The 22,704-nt window shown below is 34.8% G+C and overlaps 1 protein-coding gene across 2 annotated transcripts in view; it reads right to left on the minus strand.

Moving 5' to 3' along the window:
- Positions 1–402: 402 nt before the first annotated feature.
- The window catches only part of LOC144958188 (mitochondrial glutathione transporter SLC25A40-like), a 23,220-nt gene continuing 918 nt past the window's right edge, over positions 403–22,704 (minus strand). Inside the window, exons 1-9 of one of the 2 annotated variants that reach the window (XM_078889973.1) lie at positions 15,700–15,985; positions 12,239–12,417; positions 11,799–11,866; positions 9,958–10,091; positions 8,127–8,300; positions 7,160–7,269; positions 4,446–4,524; positions 3,107–3,187; positions 403–1,342 (exon numbers count right to left, since the gene is read on the minus strand). In XM_078889973.1, coding sequence (XP_078746099.1) covers positions 1,224–1,342; positions 3,107–3,187; positions 4,446–4,524; positions 7,160–7,269; positions 8,127–8,300; positions 9,958–10,091; positions 11,799–11,866; positions 12,239–12,417; positions 15,700–15,820 — 1,065 coding nt within the window. In that variant the 5' untranslated portion in view covers positions 15,821–15,985 and the 3' untranslated portion in view covers positions 403–1,223. Of the gene's footprint in view, positions 1,343–3,106; positions 3,188–4,445; positions 4,525–7,159; positions 7,270–8,126; positions 8,301–9,957; positions 10,092–11,798; positions 11,867–12,238; positions 12,418–15,699; positions 15,986–22,704 lie in introns of those variants that run through there. The other variant, XM_078889974.1, reaches the window with a different exon arrangement.

The following is a 22,704-nucleotide window of genomic DNA, read 5'->3' on the forward strand; positions in this document are numbered from 1 at the left end:
GTGGGCCAAAAGAGCTGCTATATGGATTTATTTGATTGCCTTTACATCAGCAACATCTACATAACAATGTCAACTTTAGTTTATACAGTACTTGCCAAATTCCAGCAAGCTCTGCAATACAATACACTAGAGATGGAAGACTGCTTTTAAAAAAATTCTTCTGAGAGCATGCTAGAATCCAGCAAGTATTCTGCTGTACTCTGGAAAAAAAAATATATTTTAAAATTTGGCCAGAAAACTCGTCCTTCAAATACCGATCGATTTAAATGACCCTCATCTTGGAAAAAAAAACCTCTCAATCCTGAGACTTTGCGAAGTATATGCTATATTTGGCATATTACAAATTAAAACATCAAACCTTTATGTGAGACAACGCCTAACTCCTTACAAATAATCATTAAATTTTTTTTGCTGCTCAAGTTCTTTCAGTAGATTATGGATAACTTTAATTGTGTTAGTAACCTAATTCATTATCTGTGAAGCACTTTGAAATGGTTAGTAATGGAAAGTGTTCAATTTATTATCCTAATTACTGTAACTTTTATCATAATTATTATTATTATTATTATTACTAAAAAAATAATGGGCAGACTGAAGTAAGCATAGCATCAACATCTTTGTAAGCCACGTTGGAGCCCCACTTTCGACATCTAATATTTTTCTCCTCTTTATCAGGCTTCTATTGCCCACTTATGGCACTGCAATGCTGCTGACATTTGGGTTACCTCAAGTTTTTTCTCGAAGTAGACCTTGAAGATAACTAATCCTCATGGATCAAAGACGGTTTTTAAAAAATAAACCTATATGTTTGATGAAAAACAAGTACATAAAATAAAAGTTGCCCACAATGCAACAATCACATCATGCAGAATTCTATTGCCCTCTCTATTAAAAATGCAGAACAAGCTCCAAATTGTAGCACAACCTACAGCCTACCCCGAGGGCAAACAATTTTTATTTTGATTAAAAGAAATAAATAATCATTTTTTAAACCCTTAAATAAATTTCCTTTGCAAAATAGGTGCTCCCAAAAAGAATGGTTTGCGACAATTAAAAAAAACCCTCTTCCCCCCCCCCCAGTAGTCTCTGATTATAGATAAAAACATGTATATTCCAGTCTGTAAGCTCTCATATGAAATGATTTCATCTTTGGTAAGGAATGACTGCATACATCTTGAATAAATAAATAGGCAGTAAGGAATTGATTGGCTTGTGTGTGGTATTTAATCTGGTGGTAAAAGCTTTTGTTCATTTCGAGTGGAGAAAAATTTCTTGAAGAATTCAAAGCTACTAATCATGATGGCACAGCTAGGGGCAACCTTTAATAATCTGGGTAGGTAACCTGTGGACAGTAGATATAATTGTAGGTGGATTTATAATGTATTAGCAATAATATATAATGATATATAATGTATAATCAATTAGCAATGGTGAGATTTTAAAGGCTAAACTACCTGAAAAGATTCTGAATAATAAATAATAAATAAAAATAAAATTCTCTTTATTCATTCATTCCATAGGGGAAATTTGTCTCTAGGGTCTATTCCAAGGGAAGACTGGAATAACCCAAGCGTCAGCTGTGGTGCAGCGCAGCAAATTGAGCTAGGACGAGGTGACTTGCTCAAGGCCACACAAGGCGTAGCAGGTAATCGAACTCGGTACCTTTTGGGTACAAAGCAAGGATCATACCGCTGAGCTACGCTGCCTCATGATGATTTAATTATAGACAAACTCCTTGTAAGCTGTCAGCATTGTCATTGTTGGCAGAAGTCAACAACCTTGACGTTTAAAATTTAAAAAAAATTAAATTAGAGCTTTTATAAATGTGCTCAAAGCAACAGTAATGCGTAACAAGTAGAACGAGACACGACGCCTGTTAGGCGATATTACAATTTTTCTGACAGAAACAATGCTGTTGACGGCCAGGTACTTATTTTACACCTGAGTACGGTGAGAGAATGTGAGTAAAGAGTCTTTTCCAAGGACTCAACTATGCGCAGAGCAAGGCTCGAAACCAGGACCTTCCGATCCGAAAGCGAGTGTCATACCACAAGACCACATAGCCGCACAATGCAGCTTTGTGGTTTTGGTGTATGACACTCTCCTTCAGTCTCCTGATTCGAGCCTTGCTCTGAGCAATGCAAAGTTAAGTCTTTGGAAAAGGCTCTTAACTCACATTCTCTCATCACACTCAGGTGTAAAATGAGATCCTGGACACCAACGTCTTGTCTCATCCTACATGTTAAGTGTTTTTGTTGATTTGGGACCACTTGTAAAGCGCTGTGAGCACATTCAGCTGGAGACTGCACTCTATAAAAGTTCAATATTTTTTTTCACAATCATACCTCTATTGCCTAGCCTTTTTCACGGAGCTTTCAGGTGAGAAATAGATGAAATTTAAAATTTCTTGATGAAAACGCTTTCATTTGTTCTCTCTTTTTAGATTGCAGATGTCATCAACAATTTAATTATAAATTATTTGCCATACCTGATTGATAGTGATATTAAAATTACAGTTTTATCAACGTTAAAATCTCACCATCGACTACTCATTCACTAAAAATTTGATTTTTTAAAGGTATTATATCATAATTTATAAAACATTAAAATAGTCATCTCATTACCTGATGCCTGAAAGAATTAGTTCGACTCAGTTCAATAATTCAGGGAAGAAGTGAAGAAGGTAAAGAAGGTAAAGAAGAAGAAGAAGAAGAAGAAGAAGAAGAAGAAGAAGAAGAAGAAGAAGAAGAAGAAGAAGAAGAAGAAGAAGAAGAAGAAGAAGAAGAAGAATTGGTAATTGTCTTCTGACCAGCACATTCCTTGATTTACAATACAAATTTACTCCCACTGTGGGACAACTCAAAGTTGAGTCCTTGAATAATGCTCTACACACACGTTATGTCACTGTGCTAAAATGTACAATGAATACCTGGCTGGTAACAGCACTGTAATTTCACCTTACAGGCATTATGTCTCGACCTATATGTTAAGTTTTACTGTTAGCTTGGGACACCTTGTAAATCATTTTTGAGCTCATTAAGTGATGTTATATAAAAGCTCACATTAAAAAAACCAAACCATTACTAATTATATCAAACGTCTTTACCAGAGAATAAATGCTTGATTCCCTCCTCTGTGTAAATTTTCTGTATTAGTTTCCATGTTGAAGAGGGAACATTTCTGTTTCCTGGAAAGGAGACAAAAATCTTGTTATATTATCACTCCTGACATTTCCAAAATATATTTGAAAAAAAAAAACACAAAAAAACCCCCAAAAAAACCCACACACAAACACAAAGACAAATGAAGAACAAAAAAACCCAACAAAACAGCATACCAACGCCCTCCACCCACCAAATAGAGAATTATAAAATCCTAAATGACAAATTGAAAGCAGATCTTTTTCACGCTATATGATTCAAACAAACAACTAGAATTTATCCTGATTCGTGTAGCATCAATAAAATAGAAACAATTGCTTCTTCTTCCTCTCTTTCAGAGCCTACACCATCTTGTTGGTGAGGAGTGCTGCGTTTGTTTAATGCTCTGGTCATTATTTTAAACTTTTATATTGTTAATGACAATACTATTTCATCTGGCAAGGAGTTCCTGTCCCTTGTGGGTTTTTTTGAGATAAAAAAAAATAAATCTGTCTATGTTCTATGCATGAGTGGCACTTCATGTTCATAGATGGATGAATGACCTATACTATTGTCTGAGTTTTGATGGTTGTGGCGAGAGACTTGATATTTTGAGTTTCCCCTGATGGTAAACGTTGATGACCTGGCCTTTTTCAACGACATTTTAAGTAATCTAAGCAGGACATGATGTTAATGGAGTTCGTAATTCACCTTAAACTTATGGCTCCCTGGATTGATTTCTATCCATTTTCTAATACTACAACTGTTATTATTACTAAACCCACTGGTATTGTGTATAATGATACTACTACTAACACTTCTACTACTGTCACCACTATAGATAGTATGCAGATGACGTCACTCAGGCCTTTGTTATTGTTTTTGCCATCCGCGTTTGTGAGTTGTTCTCACTAAACTGTATTAACCCGACTATAAAAGTTCATGGTTACACAGAGTTTGTGTGTTGGTCCGTTATACTTCCGGATGGCAATGTTGTGAACTCCTTGGCCAAGCGCATTCTATCTATACTACTACTACTACCTCCCCCACCACTTATACTACCATTACTACTACTCCTAGTACGATTACTTCTGCTTTCATCAGTACCACAGCAACTGCTATTACTACTACTACAACAACAACTACTACTACTAATACTACTATTACAACTACTACTACTACTACTATTACTACTACTACTATTACCAAAACATGATGTGACATTCAAACTACATTTCTTTGCATTCTTATCATTCTTGATGGTAAGATCATTATCATTCATTGTTATCACATTCATCAACTTACCTATTAACTCTTGTTCTCCAAGCTCTATCTGGCGTCTAGTTTTGATTACATCAAAGGGAAGGGTGATAGTAGCTGCAATCTGAGAAGGAAATTTTTTTGAATGGAATGTGTCTGGCTTGTCTTAATATGAAACAATACCATCAAAAATTTATTAATGTAAATGGGACGGCTCGAAGCATGAAGAAATAAATAACAATGTGAAATTTTCACAAAGATTCAATGTAATATACGAAAATAATAATAATAATAATAATAATATAATAATAATAATAATAATAATAATAATAATAATAATAATAATAATAATAATAATAATAATAATACTAACAATAATAATAATAATAATAATAATAATAATAATAATAATAATAATAATAATAATAATGATAATAATAATGATAAAATCAAATCAGTAAAGATGATTAAAAAAACAAACCCCAAAAAAACAAACAATAAAAAGGAAAAATTCATAATCTGAAACAGATAAAAGAACCAAACTACAGACACTAGAGTATTTTGCCTCACAAGCTATGGTCTTGAGTACATTATTTTTAAAATTATGACTAAACCAAGCGCAACTGGTTTATTATATCTGGCGGAAAGTACTATGTGATAGACTAATATTTTATCAAGAAGGTGGCAAGAGCGGATTACTTACTTACTTACTTACTTAGGCCGCCCCTTGGGGCGCCCAACATGAGCCACAAGTCTTCGCCATTCTGTCCAGTCCTCAATAAGCGTACGCAGCTCCCGGGTGTTGTCCATTCCTGTGTCATCTAGCAGACAGTCAATATAAGTTTTATTCTACCTGCCTCTGCTTCTGGTTCTCTCAGGCGGATTGTGCTCGTTAATGTTAAGAAAACCTGCTCCATGGGGCCTATGTCTATGACACTTAAGAACTAAATAAGGAAGAACTTACCACAGTCAACAAACAAACAAACAAAATCTGTATGTATTTTTTTAAAGAAAAAAATTATCCAATTCCTCAAAGAATAATAAATCAACCCAAAATGCTTGATTGCTGACTTAAATGATTTAATGTAATTTAATTTGGTGAAATATCGATTTACATTACCACTAATTTCCTTTAAATCTTTGATATATAAAAATTCGAATCTGGTAGAAGAAAAAAAAAGGAATTCTACTATGATCAAGTTTGAAACCCCCCCCCCCCCCCCCCCCCCCCCCCCCCCCCCTTTCCAAAAGCAAAGCAAAGAAAAGAGAGAAAAAAAACCCCAACAAAACAAAATAAACCTACCAATTAAACCTGTTTAAGTAACAGCTGTGAAAATCACAACCCAATTATGTATCCATTATATTACTCATTTTTTATTATTGCTGTTATTATTATTATTACTATTATTATTATTATTAATACTGTTATTACTATTATTATCATTATTATTATTATTATTATTATTATTAATATGTTATTACTATTATTATCATTATTATTATTATTATTATTATTATTATTATTATTATTATTATTATTGTAAGTACTTTTGTTATTATCATTGCGGTATAATGTTTGGTTATTGATAGTTTTATTTATTTTTTATTTTTTTTACTACCTTGTTAGTTTGGTTTCATTTTTTCTTTCTTTTTTTTTCTTTGATTTACGTTGCCATCAAATTTTGTAAATTATTGGTGAAAACTAAAAAAAATACACCAAGTAAATAAACATGAAACTTGTTTTTTTTTCCAGTAATTTCTTTTACAAATCTTTCCAGTGCAATGGGAGAGGATTTGCATCAGACAATCAGTTGATCACAACCTCTAGGTATGTGTTTCATAAGTCAAAGACATGCTAAGCTGCGAGAAACTGTGGACTGTAAAAAGTAATGAACAAAAGTGAATAACATAACAGTTTCGAAAAAGAAAAAAGAACAGACAAACAAACCAAACACGGACCATTTCAGGCTCAAAACCCCTCTTCAGCCAACAACAAAAACAATAAATACATTAATACATCACTTAAAAGCTAGACAGATGACAGAGAAATATATTTGGCATGCCTGTCGACCTTCTTTCTAATGTTCTAACTGTTGGTTGAAGAAGTGTTTTGAGCCCAAAATGTTCCGTGTTTGGTTTTTGGTTCGTTTTTGAAGCTGATATTATATTCACTTTCTTCATCACTTTTTACTGTCATGTGTTTCGCAAGCAGCCTGTAGGAATAGCAAAAGGTTCAGTGGAATCCCTTTTCACACCAAACATCAGGGTACAAGGGAACAGCTCACCAAAATGATGTACATTTGTGGACATAACAACAAGGACCAATGTGTGACATCAGTAATTGAAAATAAACAAGGAGATGGACAAAAGAATAATAATAATAAAAATAAAATAATAAAATAATAATAAAAAAATAAATAATAAAATAATAATAATAATAATAATAATAATAATAATAATAATAATAATAATAATAATAATAATAATAATAATAAGAAGAAGAAGAAGAAGAACCAGAAGAAGAAGAACAAGAAGAAGATGAAGAATAAGGGGGTGGAGGAGAAAATTGAGGAAGAGGAGGAGGAAAACAAGATGCTGGTCTTAAGATCAATAGGAGCCCAATGTGTTATCCATAACACCATTGATTCACAATGTCATATTGTAATGGATTCTCATGGCTGACCAGCCGATATCCTTACCCATCTCTAAATCTCACGTACTGAAGTTAAAAAAAAAAAATCATTTCAAAGAGAACTTACTGCTCCAGCTGCCGCCCCTGATATAAAACTGTCTGAGAAGGATGGGGATGACGTTCCCTTAGCCACCAAAAACCTGGCCTTGAATGTCTCGTAACCCATCCAATAGGTTGCTGGAAGAAAAAAAACAGGGGATGAAACAAATAACTCTTGAAGATAGGGACTGAGCCCCGAGGGGTCTCGATACCACAGTTGACAGAGCACTCACTTCACAAGAAAAGTAATCGAGATCAATACCCTGTGCAGTCTAGATGTTTTTTTTTCCAACCCCCTTGTCCACCTAGCAGTGATTGGGTAGCTGAGGGTCTGTTAGATTTGGTGGAAAGTACATTGCAACAGACTAGTGTCCTAGTCACAGGGTAGCAAGCAATTGCTATTGTTCAATTCACACTAAAGACACCGGAATAAACTCAGGCTCATTGGGCCTAATGTCTCTAAGGGACTATTGATCCTCCCATCAACCCCCCCCCCCCCCCCAAAATCAACTGTGTAAGATAGTGAGCTCTTAAACAAGCACTTGGAGCTTTGGAGAAGTATAAAAATAGATTTTGTAAAATCTATAGAGGAAGAAATAACCGTGAAATTCCCAATACCAAAATTTCTTTCAAAGCAGTGATTGGAAAATCCAATTTAAGGGGAAGGGGTGGGTTAGGAGTGGAACGGTATTGAGGGAATCCAAGGCTCTCAAGAAAATTTATATAAAATAATTATAAATTCTGAGAAAATTTTGACCCCTCTAAAAATACTCCTTATCGGAACAGCCTCATAACTGGAATGATCTGTCTGTGACAGAATATTTTCTATATAATTTCCACTAGTTGATCGGAATGCATGCCAGTTAATTGGGACTATTTCAGAGTTTCAAAAAGCATTTTAAGAACTTTTTTTTACTTTCAAGTGATCACTGTACCAAATGCAGAATTTGTAGGTCCCTTTGATAAGTATTGTACCAATATATCTCGAGACCTACCCGAGAAAGGGACATCCCTCAGTAAAGATGGTCCCAAACCCCTCCACAAAGACAACACTCCATTCATCTTGACTGTGTCCTTGAGAGCTTTCCATACCTGAGAATACGTGTATTGCTCCGACTGGACCTTGACCCGGATCATCTCAATGGGGCTGATCAAGGTCACAGCCCAAACTGTGGGGGGAAAAAATAAAAGATTATGCTTTTTTTTTTTTTGGAGCTTTTATATAGCGCAATATCCACTAAATGTGCTCAAAGCGCTTTACAATGGGTCCCTGGTCAACAGCAACATTTAACATGTAGGACGGGACATAACGTCTGTTAGGCGATATTACAATTTTTCGGACAAAGACAACGCTGTTTTACGGCCAGGTACTCATTTTACACCTGAGTTCGGTGAGAGAATGTGAATAAAGAGCCTTTTCCAAGGACTCAACTATGCGCCGAGCGCGAGGCTCGTACCCAGGACCTTCCGATCCGAAAGCGAGTGTCATACCACTAGACCACATAGCCGCTTTATACTAAACGTTTTATTTAACCTTTACCCAAATCATCACGCGATGCCACTAATCAATATCACAGCCTAAACTGTGCACAAAGAGATAATTCTGGTGGGTCTTTGCACTAACCTCTTGTTTTGAGGATCAAATACTTCTGTTAGCAATGCAGATGAAAAATAAATTACTAAACACAGACAAACATACATACATACACACACGCGCAAACACACACACCCACATCATTACAATACCATTTGATATATTTTCCACACTTCAAGGATGTTTCTAAGTTTAATTTGCCGTTTTGTTACAACTGCTTCTTGAATGAGGGAACTCATTCCATGGAAGTGGCTATCAGTTCTCGACTACGGAATAAATAATTTGATGTTGTGTCTTCTCATTTGCATCTCTCTTTTCTATCGCTTTCTCTCTTTTTGTGTATAATGTAATTTGGGAGATTTAAGCAGATGGTCACTGTGAAATTTTTTGTTAAGCCTATAATATATGTTATTTCTCTTCAAAATGGTGCCTCTTAAACAAAACTTTCTCTGTGTTTTGAAGCGATTTGCCATATCACGGTCCATCAGATGTTATATTTATTGCTGTTAGTATAGATTGTGTTTTTAAAGAAATGTACATTTATCAAAATGTCCTCTAACTAAATGTACTCCAAGCTCTTTACAAAGGGGATCAAAAGTGACACGTAATTTGAGTCATGACTTTCAACTATATATAAGGTACCATTGTAACTTTTAAAACAGAGACAATGTTGTTATTGGCTAGGAACTCACTTTGTACAAGAGTGCAGAGTGGAAGAATGTTAGAAATGAGCCTTTTTTAGAACTCAACATTGTGCTGCCCACAGTGGGACACAAACGAGGGACTTACAAGTCCAAAAACATCAGTTATATACGACAAGACCACAATCTAACACTTGCCATTGACTTAAGCTTGAAGTAAAAACTTTATATATAATTTACTCTTGTTTAATTGTATATTGGACAATTGCACACTTCCTTGTAGGCTACACTTACTCAGAAAAAAAGAAATTGTGATCCTCCGCCTCAAAGCGTTATTATGGCGGGGTGAACTAGGTGCGAAAAATTGAATTTATATCCAAAAATATAAAACTCTGGATTGATTTCTATTCATTCTATTTGCTACCGTGGAAAATAAATACAATTTCTTGCATTGCAGAAAGACTGAAAACTCGTCTTTATTATCAATTCAATTAAAATTGACCTTTAGGGTTCCGATTCATCCCAACATAATACCAATTTGAGACAGTGGGTCACAATTTTTTCTTAATTAATGCACCCATCATTGCTTACCTCTAGCAAAACTGCCGGCCAACAATGGCTTTGCCTGATTGGCCAGGTTCTTGTCATGTGGCCTGTACCTGAACTTGTCCTTCAACTGTTCGTAACAGGTAAAGTAGACCACAGTGGCTGGCACTGCCATCACCCTGAAACAATCAAGCAATCATCACAAATATTATTAGTAGTAAATAGTAAATAGTAAATAATGAACTTATATAGCGTCTAAACATCCACGTTAATCGTGCTCTGCGGCGCTTTACATAATTAAAAATTTAAAAAAAAAATTTTTTTTTTAATTATAAAAAAAAAAATAATCACGACACTACATAATAAGCATGAATACAGAAACAAAATCTAAGCAACATATATTTCATAAAAAAATAAGCCTCACGGAACAACTCAGTCTTCAGACAATTCCTGAAAGATGATACATTTTCACAGGACTTTGTCCGAGGAATGAGTGCGTTCCATAGGCGTGGAATTATATTCTTCTATAACCAGTGCTGCCAACCCATTATGCTGGTAAAATAGAATCTGAACATTGATTTTTTTTTCCCCCTTTGTTTTACAAATTCAAAAACACCAAAAAAATATTTCTAAAATTAAAATTCAATTATGAGAATAATTGTGCTTGTACAATCATGTATAAAAATAATGAAACAGTAAGAAATGCATCTCTTTGTAATGACATTCAATACAAATATGCTAACAAGACTCAGATGAATCACAATAAAAGTGTAAACATCAATGAATCAGCAAGGAAAAAAAAAATCACAGAAAAAAAGGGATTTTGAACAATCTATCTACTTGAGATTGTTGAACCTTAAAAAAAATAAAAATAAAAATAACCCCAAAAACCTGGATAAATAAGGAGATAGCTGCTCTGGCATAAGCCTTAATGCTTCCAACTGAATTTCTTTTGAATAATAATTTCTTTCATTATCTCAATTGACGAACTCCAAGAAAACAGACATTAATGAAACTGTATTTTTCAGCATTTTCCTTTCTGTATATGAGCTTTAATAATAATAATAATAATAATAATAATAATAATAATAATAATAATAATAATAATAATAATAATAATAATAATAATAATAATAGATCTTTATTGTCCATAAATATGGCAATTTGTCATTTAGTTACAGTTGTTTTAACATTATATGATAACTATAACATTGAACATTATTATTCATTTCTCATGACACCCCCCCCCCACCCTCTCTCTCTCTCCTCTACTGCAATGCATTTGAGTACATATGAAATAATAACTGAGAAATGTAGAAGGTAAAGTGAGTCCCAAGTCTGATAGATAGTATTGGAGCTTGCCCTGTTAACGGGACAATGACATAAGCGACAGGATTACCAGTTTCTTTATACTTCTAAAATTGAGCTTAAAAAAAATAATTGAGCTTTTATATAGAGCAATATCCACTAAACGTGCTCAAAGCGCTTTCCAAGGGGTCCCTGGCCAACAGTAACACTTATTGTGTAGAACGTGACATGATGCCTGTTAGGCGAAATTGCAATTTTTTCGGACAGAGACAACGCTGTTAATGGCTAAGTATTCGTTTTACACCTGAGTACGGCAAGAGAATGTGAGTAAAGAGCCTTTTCCAAGGACTCAACTATGCGCCAAGCGGGGCTCAAACCAAAGACCTTCCGATCCGAAAGCGAGTGTCACCACCTGACCACATAACAATACTAGTTTCTTTCCACTTCACTTTCACTTTTGCCAGATCTTAAGGGCTGGCTGATCCAATGAGCAGAACACAAACTAACCATAACATAAGTGATACCAACAACAATTACAAGATAATACAATATTGTAATAGATTATAAAAGATATTTACAAAGTTGGAGACAAGCCGCTCCAAAGGGAGGTAATCCCCTCATGCCTGGCTATCTGAATTGCAGCATCCTGAAAAAAATTTTTTTTTGAAATTGTATAATGAAAATAAAGAATTTAGTTAGAACTATATCAAATGCATACACTTCTCATGGAAAAAAAGTTGAAAGATGGTAGAGAGCAGGACAAGGCGGAGAGGATTTGTCAATGGCCTTAGGTCCAGATCGAGTAAAAGCCTAAGTAAGTAAGAAAAGTAGACACTAAAATGGGCACTACAAAATTTGCACGACTGGGATTTTTTTCTTCTGATTACTTTTTTTCAACTCTCGAAAATCTTACTTTTTTTTACTCTCGAAGGTCTTGTCATTACTGCCCTTCAAACATTCTTGATATGTTGAAAATTATATTAAACTTTTAACTTGGAAAACTGATCGCACTCCTTACCAAAGATCCCTTGAATTGACCGGGTCGTTTGTACCACTCTGAGGATTGTGAGATTTCACCAACGCATGAACATAGATGGTCCATAAGGCCATTGCAGTACAGAAAGCAATGACCCTTGGTGAATGCATTTGGCTTGGCTTGAGCTTGAAGGCGGATTTTGACGACATCAAGAGGAGTTACTGGAACAAATAGATTATAATAATAATAATAATAATATTTATTTATTAATTTTTTTTTTTTTTTTTTTTTTTTTAAATTTTTTTTTTTCACTTTAAACAAAAAATATTTCAACCACAAATAATCACTTTCACAATGAAATGACAATACCAGTAGATTTTAATTATTCCAAACGTAATCAAAAATGAATCACGAAAGAGAATACAACTAAAAATAAAGCGACGAGACATAATGCGACAACACCTTGACAATACAAGTCCATTCCGTTCACTCGAAAAATTAAAGAGATGCTTTAATCCCTCAACGGCGAGATTAATATTTCGGTTACATATTTCTGGTTTTCAGTAGTACGTAGTAACCTTAAAGTTTTCATCGAGAAGCAACAACAGCGATATGACTCGAGTTTCATTTAGAGCTCAAATTGCATCATTTTTACTGCTGTCTTGGTGGTTAGAATGATTGTGCCGGTGGTGGTAGTGGTTGGAATAGTGGTAGCGATGGTGGTGGTGGAGGAGGAGGAGGAGGAGGAGAAGGAAGACGAGGCGGTGAGGGAGGATGTAATTATGGTAGTGGTCTTGGTGGTGCTGTTGGTTAGAATGATAGTTGTGGAGACGATGACGGAAATTGTATGATGATGTTGATATTGTTTTTATTGCTATTGTTGTACTTGTTGTTAATATTGTTGTTGTTGTTGTTGTTGTTGTTAATGATGATGATGATGGTTACCATACGATATTACAAAGTTTATTCAATCTTAGGCTTTTGCCAATAAAGCATACAATTTGATGACCACATACATGGAAGTGGAAAAAAAATAATAACAATAACAATAATAATAATGATAATAATAATAATAATAATAATAATAATAATAATAATAACAATAATAATAATAATAATAATAATAATAACAATAATAATAATAATAATAATAATAATAATAATAATAATAATAATAATATAATAATAATAATAATAATAATAATAATAATAACCATAATAATATTACCATCATCATTACTGCTGCCACCACCGCTACCACTATACCACCATCACCATCATTATTACGTTTCCAATTATTTTTTCTCGTTTTTTAAAATTTGATATCTATCAAAACAGACGAAATTTCCGGTGATTTTTTTTAAAGGTAGTTAAAATATCTACGATTTTATTAGCCCTGAAAACTACGATTTTTATTTTCCTATTTAAAGTAGGCAGGTCTGCTATGACAAGTATCAGTTCCATAGTCAAAATAAGACAAACAAAAACAATACTTCATACAATACAATTAAGACAAAATAATGTTACCAATCTCTCCTCATCATTGTCTACTGATAGTACTATAGCCTATAAGAAGTCACTGCTCCTCATGCATTCGTTTGACTATCGTCACAATAACGACCGTGTTATCTTTGCTCCTTACCCAACCAACCTCAAGCTTCCCGCCTCTTCATCGCGAACCATCTTATGTATGTATTAGCTTCAGGACGGGCAGGTACGGAATCTGCCCACCCTTCCTTTAAACGTATTTATTTCCTCTATAACTTAGTTAGAATTCAACTCTCTCCTTACTCAGAAGAGTATTTCTCGTATACTAATTCAATTGTTGAGAAAACCAAAATGGTGGTTGTATTTTATATATTTATTTAGTCGTGACTTTTGAATAAAAGTGTTTTGTTTTATCAGAGGGAATACAATAGAAAATTACATTGTTTTGCAAAATTATTTAGTCTGGCAATAAAAATACTGCGGTAATTACTTTAAGAATTAAAAAAAGAACTAATTAATTTGTTAAAAAACAAAACAAAAAAAAAACAACAAAAAACAACAACAAGCACATAAGAAAACAATTTAAATAAATGAGTTTTGAGAAACACTAAAGAAAACGAGAAAAAAAAAGAAATAATTTAAATGGATAAACAAATATATAAAAACAACACAAATTAATACTAAATTGATATAATATTAGTAAATTAATAAATTTAATTCAATACTGGAACCTTCCCAGCACAAGTAAGGCAATAAATAAGAAAAAGTTCGTTTGCCAAAATCTCTATTTAGTGTTCACTGGTTAATAAGGTGGGCTTATTTGAATTAGCCCGACCTAGTACTAGAGAGGCCAGACAGCAAAAATCTGAGTTAGTTCACCGTCAGACGACGTGACGATAAGATGACGATGAGGGCGGAGTGGAGTGGAGTGGTTGGGGGGGGGGGGGGGGGGGGGGGGGGGTGATAAAAAGATCAGGAGCGTATCCTGCTTTATGCATTACGGGGTGCATTGTGATTCGCAATCTATCAAAAATACACACATATTTATTTCAGTACGAAGCATCAAGTTTAAGTAGTAACTTTTGAAATTATCTAATTTAAATTTGATTATTTCGGACCTGGTAATACAGCATATAACTTGAAAAAACAGGCTGGTATTTGCCCACCCTGCCCATTATTACCAGCCGTCCCTGGTAATAATAATAATGTAATAATAATAATAATAATAATAATAATAATAGTAATAATAATAATGATAATAATAATAATAATAATAATAACAATAATAATAATAATAATAATAATAATAATAATAATAATAATAATAATAATAATGTACTTTATTAATATAGGGCCTGTTCCATACAATATAGCTCTAGGCGCACAATATACATGGCATGCAATATATATCATAAGAAAAAAAAAACAAAAAAGATTTAGAAAAAGCCGAGATTTTTATTCTATTACTATTAGTATTAGGGTAAACTTGAGGTCGGAGGATTTCTTTTTCGATTAGGGTTAGTTATAAGTCTTAGTAAAGGTATTAAGGTGTTTGTTTTTCCTATTAGGGTTAGTTAAAGGTTCTAGGTTGTAATTTTTCTTAGGATTAGTTCAGGGAATATTTGGGTTATTTTCCTTAGCACGAGGAGCTTTCGGAAGGCCTCCCCAGTCAAAAAACAAAACAAACAGAAAACTCAGAAAACAAAAACAACAGAACAATCTAAAGCAGAGTTAGCTACGAAAACTGGGAGGCCTGATTGTGGTACCTCCGTGTACATGATATCTAGTAAAACTTCTAAAGTCTAAACAAAAGCTATCCTAATGCCAATGCCGGCGAAGGTGTTGCATCATTTCTCCTTCGCTCACAATCGCCTTCAACTTCAGTATGTATGGTACTTCTAAAAATCAAAATATTACAAGGTCAGTGTAAACCCTAAAAATTTACCATACATAGGTTAGCTTTCATTTTTGTCAAAAGTTTTCATAAGATACATATAACGCAACGTTTTCCTCACCAAATAATGATGTGACGATAGCACCTGTTGAAGATGAGATGATCTGCTGCACGGGTGTTATCTTCATTGGCATTGGTGGGTAGTTCTGAATTTCTCCCGCACCTGAACTTGAAGAAGGCATATTGAAGGTTAAACATCGGACCTAAAGTGGTTCAAAACTTTGTTTTTTCATGACAAAATATGTCGAAATAATATATCATTTACGTTTAGGTAAGGTGTCAGGTGTTTATTTTGTAACTCGAAAGACAGGCACTTTTATTATTATTTCTTCTAACAATTCTAGAGTAGCTTCCCTTGGAATTTTTTTCTTCTTTCTTTCCTCGTGTGACAGTTTCCTGGAATAGAAATTACATAGGCTCGGTCGAGCTCGAAATTATAATTCCCATTTTTACTTTAGGGTGTATGTCTCTGTGAGAGTAGTTTAGGATTAAATCATATTCTTCTATGGCCCATACCCTGATCATGTTATTATGTCGAGGCTCAATTCGATAAAGAAATGTGAATCAATGTTTACATAATCAATAATAATTCATTACAAACTGTTAAGCAAATGTCAACAAGGATTTAGAAAGAAACGCTCTTGTGTGACCATAGTGTGTAACTCAGTTATTACATGTCATGGAAGAATTTACCAGCATGATTGATGATGGTAAATGTATTGATATTATATATTTTGATTACAGTAAAGCCTTTGCTTATGTTCCTCATGAGAGGCTATTCAGAAAAATTAAATCATATGGTATAACAGGGCCTATAATATATGACTGGATAAAATGTTTTATATCCAATAGCAAGCAGAGGGTAGTTGTAAATGGCGAAATGTCAAGTTTTAAATGTGTGACCAGTGGAGTACCACAGGGAAGTGTCTGGGGTCCAATATTTTTTATTATATATATTAATGACTTACAAAATAACATTTTATCAAAATGTAAATTTTTTGTAGATGACATTAAAATTTATAATGGATCTGATCAGCATGTAATCATTCAGGATGATATTAATTCCCTATTTGAATGGTCAAGGAAGTGGCAATTACAATTTAATATCAACAAGTGCAAGGTATTGCATGTTGGAAAGGAAAATCCTAGTCACATTTATTACTCAGATAACTCTAATTAAATTTTTTTTGCCTGATACAAATTTTGAAAGGGATCTTGGTGTTGTTTTTGACTCACATTTGAACTTCGATGTGCATATTAATGATTGTACAACTAAAGCTAATCGCGTGTTGGGAGTCATATACAGGAGTTTTACTTATTTGGAAAATAGCATGTTTCTTTAGTTATTTAAAACTATTATAAAACCTGTTATTGAGTACGGGAACAATGTTTGGAGCCCAGTCAATAGGTCTTGAAAAATATTCAAAGACGAGCAACAAAATTGCTTCCCGGGCTTGAGAACATGTCATATGACGAACGTTTAGCATTCTCTCGATCTACCTAGTCTCAAATACAGAAGAATTAGGGGAGATTTAATTCAGCTCTACAAGATAATACATAATATACACGATACAAATCCATCAATTTGTTTACATTTTCCAAGATTACCAGAGGCGACAAATATAAAATATATATATTCCAGGATGTCATACCAAAATTAGACGGAACTCATTTATTAAACGCATAGTGAAAACATGGAATAGTCTCTGTTTTAACCCCCCAAATATGCATGTTCTTTGAATCAATTTAATATCTTAGGGAGTTAACGTCTCTGAGATTTAAGTTTTATTCGATTTTACTTTTTTTTAATTGATTAATTTCTGAATTCAAACTGATTTGGTTAATTTTTATTTATTTATTTATTTATTTATTCATTTATTTGTTGTTTAATTTAGTTATGTATCCATTTATTTGTTTACCTTTTAAACTTTAAATTGTCATGTGGATAATTATTTCTATTACTTATTACTTTCATGATTTTGTAGACTGGTTTGTAAATGTTGACAAGTAAAATGCATAACACCTGAAACAATGCTAAATCATGATAGTTTATCGAAGACTTATGTATGATTATTATCGTTGTCGCTTTCATAATTATTTTTGTCATTAATATTTCATTGTACTATGAAATTTGTACATTTAGGATTCATTCTATCATGATCAATTTTCAATTACCAGTTTTCTATGATATTATATTTCGATTTTACATTGCCGTATTGATATATTTTTCCTTACATTCAAAGTTGTGTAAAACTGTATGTGAATGATACAATGCAAGCTTTATCAGATTCTGTAATCATAAACTATTGTAAAAAGAATTTGAAGGATCATTCCTATATTAAGCCTTAAGTAAGATAAGATAAGATAAGATAAGATAAGATAAGATAAGATAAGATTTGATAATACGATATTTTAGAATCATAAAAGATAAGACATATTCGCCTAAATACAGCACCCCTAACTGCAATTAATCCAATTTCGTTATGTCCATGTCAAAGTCAGTTTTAAGCATAATGCCAGTGACACGTTAACTGCGCTACAGGAACATCGAGAGACGTGAAAAAAATGTAAAGATATAGATAGAATGCGCTTGGCCAAGGAGTTCACAACATTGCCATCCGGAAGTATAACGGACCAACACACAAACTCTGTGTAAACATGAACTTTTATAGTCTGGTTAATACAGTTTAGTGAACAAACGCGGATGGCAAAAACAATAACAAAGGCCTGAGTGACGTCATCTTCGAACTATCTATAGATAGTTCGATGATGACGTCACTCAGGTCTTTGTTATTGTTTTTTTTTTTTGCCATCCGCTTTTATGAGTAATGCTCACTGAACTGTATTAACTCGACTATAAACGTTCATGGATACACACAGTTTTGTGTGTTGGTCCGTTACACTTCCGGATGGCAATGTTATGAACTCCTTATCCAAACGCATACTATCTATACCTTATGAAGACACGAAGAATATCATGGAAACAGTCTATTAAAGTTGTTTTTGTTTGTTTTTGTTTTTTTGTTGTTGTTGTTTTTCTTCATTGTTTTTATTTCATGAAAACCTTTCCATAGATAGAATGCGCTTGGCCAAGGAGTTCACAACATTGCCATCCGGAAGTATAACGGACCAACACACAAACTCTGTGTAACCATGAACTTTTATAGTCTGGTTAATACAGTTTAGTACAGAGTTATAGTTGCTCACCGAACGGACACCGAACGAACGACTTACCGATCACGTGATCAGTTTTTTTCTCGCGTCCTCTCGTCTAATCTCGTCACTCCGGAATAGAAAGAGGAGGCGGAGCTAATATGATATAACGCAATGAAAGTTCTGTCCGATGACGGGTGGGGGGATATCACCTCTCCAAAACTTACCTTATTATATGAGATCTTGAGATTCTTATCCAATCATCGATTGCTCGTTTGACAGTTCGCTTGTGAACAGTTAGGAGACCATCTCTTGATTTATGGGCAGGCGGCTTTGCGTAAAGGCGGTGAGTGTTGTATACATCAAAGAGTACCGCTGACCGATGGGTAAATAGTGATTGTGTAACCCAAAAGCCCTGCCGACTCGACTGCAAGGTCTTGTATGTAATAACTGCGTCACCATATCAACGCTCAGGAATTAATTAGTGAGGACTCTCAGTATATATATATATTAAAAAAACAAACAACGCTTTTGAATCACACGAGATACATCAGTGTGCTCGTCGCATTGAGAATTGAAAAATGAGATATAAATCAAGAAAACCGACCGGAAAATAAAGAAACTATCATTAAATTAAAAAAATTGAGCAATATTTTTTTCAAAATCAATCTAGAAGAAAAATTTTTTATTTCTAAACCTATTTTTGTGAAACAAAGATAAATGTTCTCCGTTTTGCAAGCTGTTCAACAATGTGGTTTTCAAATTTATCGTATACGTAATCATTTGGAAGCTCCCGAGAAAGGTATTTTTTGTGTAATCTCTTTCACACACACGCGCGCGCACACACACACACACACAAACATATACAAACAATACTCAAACAATACACATCCCTGGTCATCTATTGCCTATATTATTAATGTTAATATATACATCCCATGCTGATTGTCACTACCCCCCCCCCCCCCACCCCCCAACCATTTCCACCATCCAAGTACCAGCGGCCTTTTCTCTTTGATTTCGTATCCTGGTCTACCCGAAGCCCAACCACTTGATCGTTTGTGGGTCACCCCCCCCCCCCCCCCCCCCCCCCCCCCACCTTCGCCGTAATCAATTTATAATTTTCTCTCTGTATAGAGCGCCACGTGCACAATTATATACTATTGAATGACACTGACCTTGCCCCTCCCCTAACACAAGCCAACAGCAACCCTCTATCACGTGACCTTAGATCCGATGCTGCATACCGCTTGAGAGTCTCACCTATCCAGATCTCGTTCATGGTCACGTAAGAAGGTTATATCCGTTCGGGTTCGGCGTTCGGCGTCTCGTTCGACCCGATTTCGTTAAAAGCCTAGTGAGAACAACTCACAAACGCGGGATATCCACTACTCAACCAACTCACGATCATACGGTGGTACACTGCTAACATCCGATCACAAACTTGTAAAAACGAATTTCAACATAAATGTGTACAGACAACGAAGACAGAAAGGTAAAACGGCAGTCAAAATAAACACGGCAAAAATAGTAAATGAGCGAGAATGTCGCATTCATTACCAATATGAACTTAACTCAAGTCTATGGAAAATAAAGCAAAACAGCAATCCAAACAATGAATGGAAAGAGACGCAAGCGGCAATAAAATATGCGGGGGAAGAAAGTGCAGGCTCTATTAATACAACTAAGAACAAACCAAATCGAACGCCTAACATCGCTATTAACGATCTATCGCGGCAACAAAAAGAACTTAGGATCAGGATACAAAACACGAAAGACTCGGAAGAAATAATAAACCTGAAAACGGAACGAAACAAAATACTGCATTCAATTCGATCGCTTACAATAAAACACAGAAACGAGGAATTAGACAAAAAGTGGAAGACATAGAAAAGTCCAAAAATAAGGCATCATCTATGTTCAAAGCTACGAAATCTCTGAACCGAAAACCATTCGAGAACCCAAAACTACAGGATAAATTTGGCAAACAGACAACAAATCCCAACGATATCCTTGACATTGTAACTGACCACTTCCAGCATAAATTTCACAAACAAGTCTCACAAATATCGCCCTTCTCAGGAAACCCTAGAGACCTAAACAACCGCATCACAACAACTGAAGTTAGAAATAGCATAAAGTGCCTAAACAATAACAGATCCCCAGGCGAAGATGAAATTCCCGCTGAATTGCTGAAATGCGGTACCCTCTCCCTGGATCTGAGCATTGCAAACATAATGAACAAAACATTCTCAACACACAAAGACTGGGACATAAACAGCGGTGTCCTAATTACAATACAAAAACCAGGAAAAACGAAAGGACCCGTAAACAACCTGCGCCCAATAACATTACTGAATACCATAAGAAAAACACTGTCAACTATTGTCCTCAACAGAATTAGACCGAAAATAGAAAAATATCTATCACATAGCCAAAGCGGGTTTCGCCAAGACCGAAGCACATCGGACGTTGTATGGACACATAAATGGTTGGCAGCAAAGGCACTCAAAGAAAACATATCCATAACAATAACCGGAATCGATATGTCCGCAGCCTTTGATACGATCGACAGAGGAAAACTTTTGGAGATATTAACAGACATAGTAGACGAAGACGAGCTCCGAATAATCCGATTTCTCCTCAGCAACACAAAGATACAACCAAGGATATACGGGGCCACAAAACAGACGCAGTTCGAAAGTAACATCGGGACCCCCAAGGAGATAGTCTGAGCCCGATTCTGTTCACAATATACTTAGAACACGCTCTGAAAGAAGTTCGAAAAGTCATTCCAAAACCAACGACTCATATTGAGAATGCAATCCCTAGAGAAATCGCCTATGCAGATGATGTAGATTTTATTGGATCAACACCAGCAAATATAGACATCATACAAAATACCCTCATGAAATATAACCTCCAAGTCAATGCCAATAAAACCGAATTTACAACAATATCGAGGAACAAAGAGAAATGGAAAAGAACAAAGAAAGTCGGCTCACTAATTGGAGACACCGAGGATGTACAAAGAAGAAAACAGCTATCAAACGCCGCACTCAGTAAACTCACCAATGTATGGATTAGAGGTGACAAAATAAAGAGAAAAACCAAACTGAAACTGTACCGTGCTCTTGTAAAACCGGTACTTCTGTATAACTGCGGCACTTGGGCGTTGACAAAATCCGAAGAAGAACATCTGGATGCCTTCCATCGCACACAGCTAAGAAGGGTACTGGACATCAAATACCCAAAAAAGATCTCAAATGAATCACTCTATAAGATCACAAAAGAAAGACCAATCTCCCTTGACATTTTACAACAACGATGGCAACTTTTCGGTCACATACTACGCAGGGACAAAAACATACCAGCTAACCAAGCCATGTCGGGATATTTCCAAAAACACGGGAACCTTTTCAGAGGAAGACCGATCACAACACTCCCTGTGATCCTAAACAAAAACCTCACAACACTTGGACAAAGCATTAGTCTCATAACGGCAGGGGACCTTGAAAATCTGAGAACCTTAGCAGAGGACCGGCAATATTGGAGACACCTCACACAGGAAATACTGGAAACAGCCAAGGCGACCCGATCTTTCGGTCGAGACGCGAAAGGCATCTAAGTCAGTCAGTCAAGTCATACTATCTATACCTTATGAAGACACGAAGAATATCATGGAAACAGTCTATTAAAGTTGTTTTTGTTTGTTTTTGTTTTTTTGTTGTTGTTGTTTTTCTTCATTGTTTTTATTTCATGAAAACCTTTCCATAGATAGAATGCGCTTGGCCAAGGAGTTCACAACATGGCCATCCGGAAGTATAACGGACCAACACACAAACTCTGTGTAACCATGAACTTTTATAGTCTGGTTAATACAGTTTAGTGAGAACAACTCACAAACGCGGAT

The sequence above is a fragment of the Berghia stephanieae genome, chromosome 12, assembly GCF_034508935.2.
Source record: "Berghia stephanieae isolate SIO BIC M18660-M18661 chromosome 12, UCSD_Bste_1.3, whole genome shotgun sequence".
Lineage (NCBI taxonomy): Eukaryota > Metazoa > Mollusca > Gastropoda > Nudibranchia > Aeolidiidae > Berghia > Berghia stephanieae.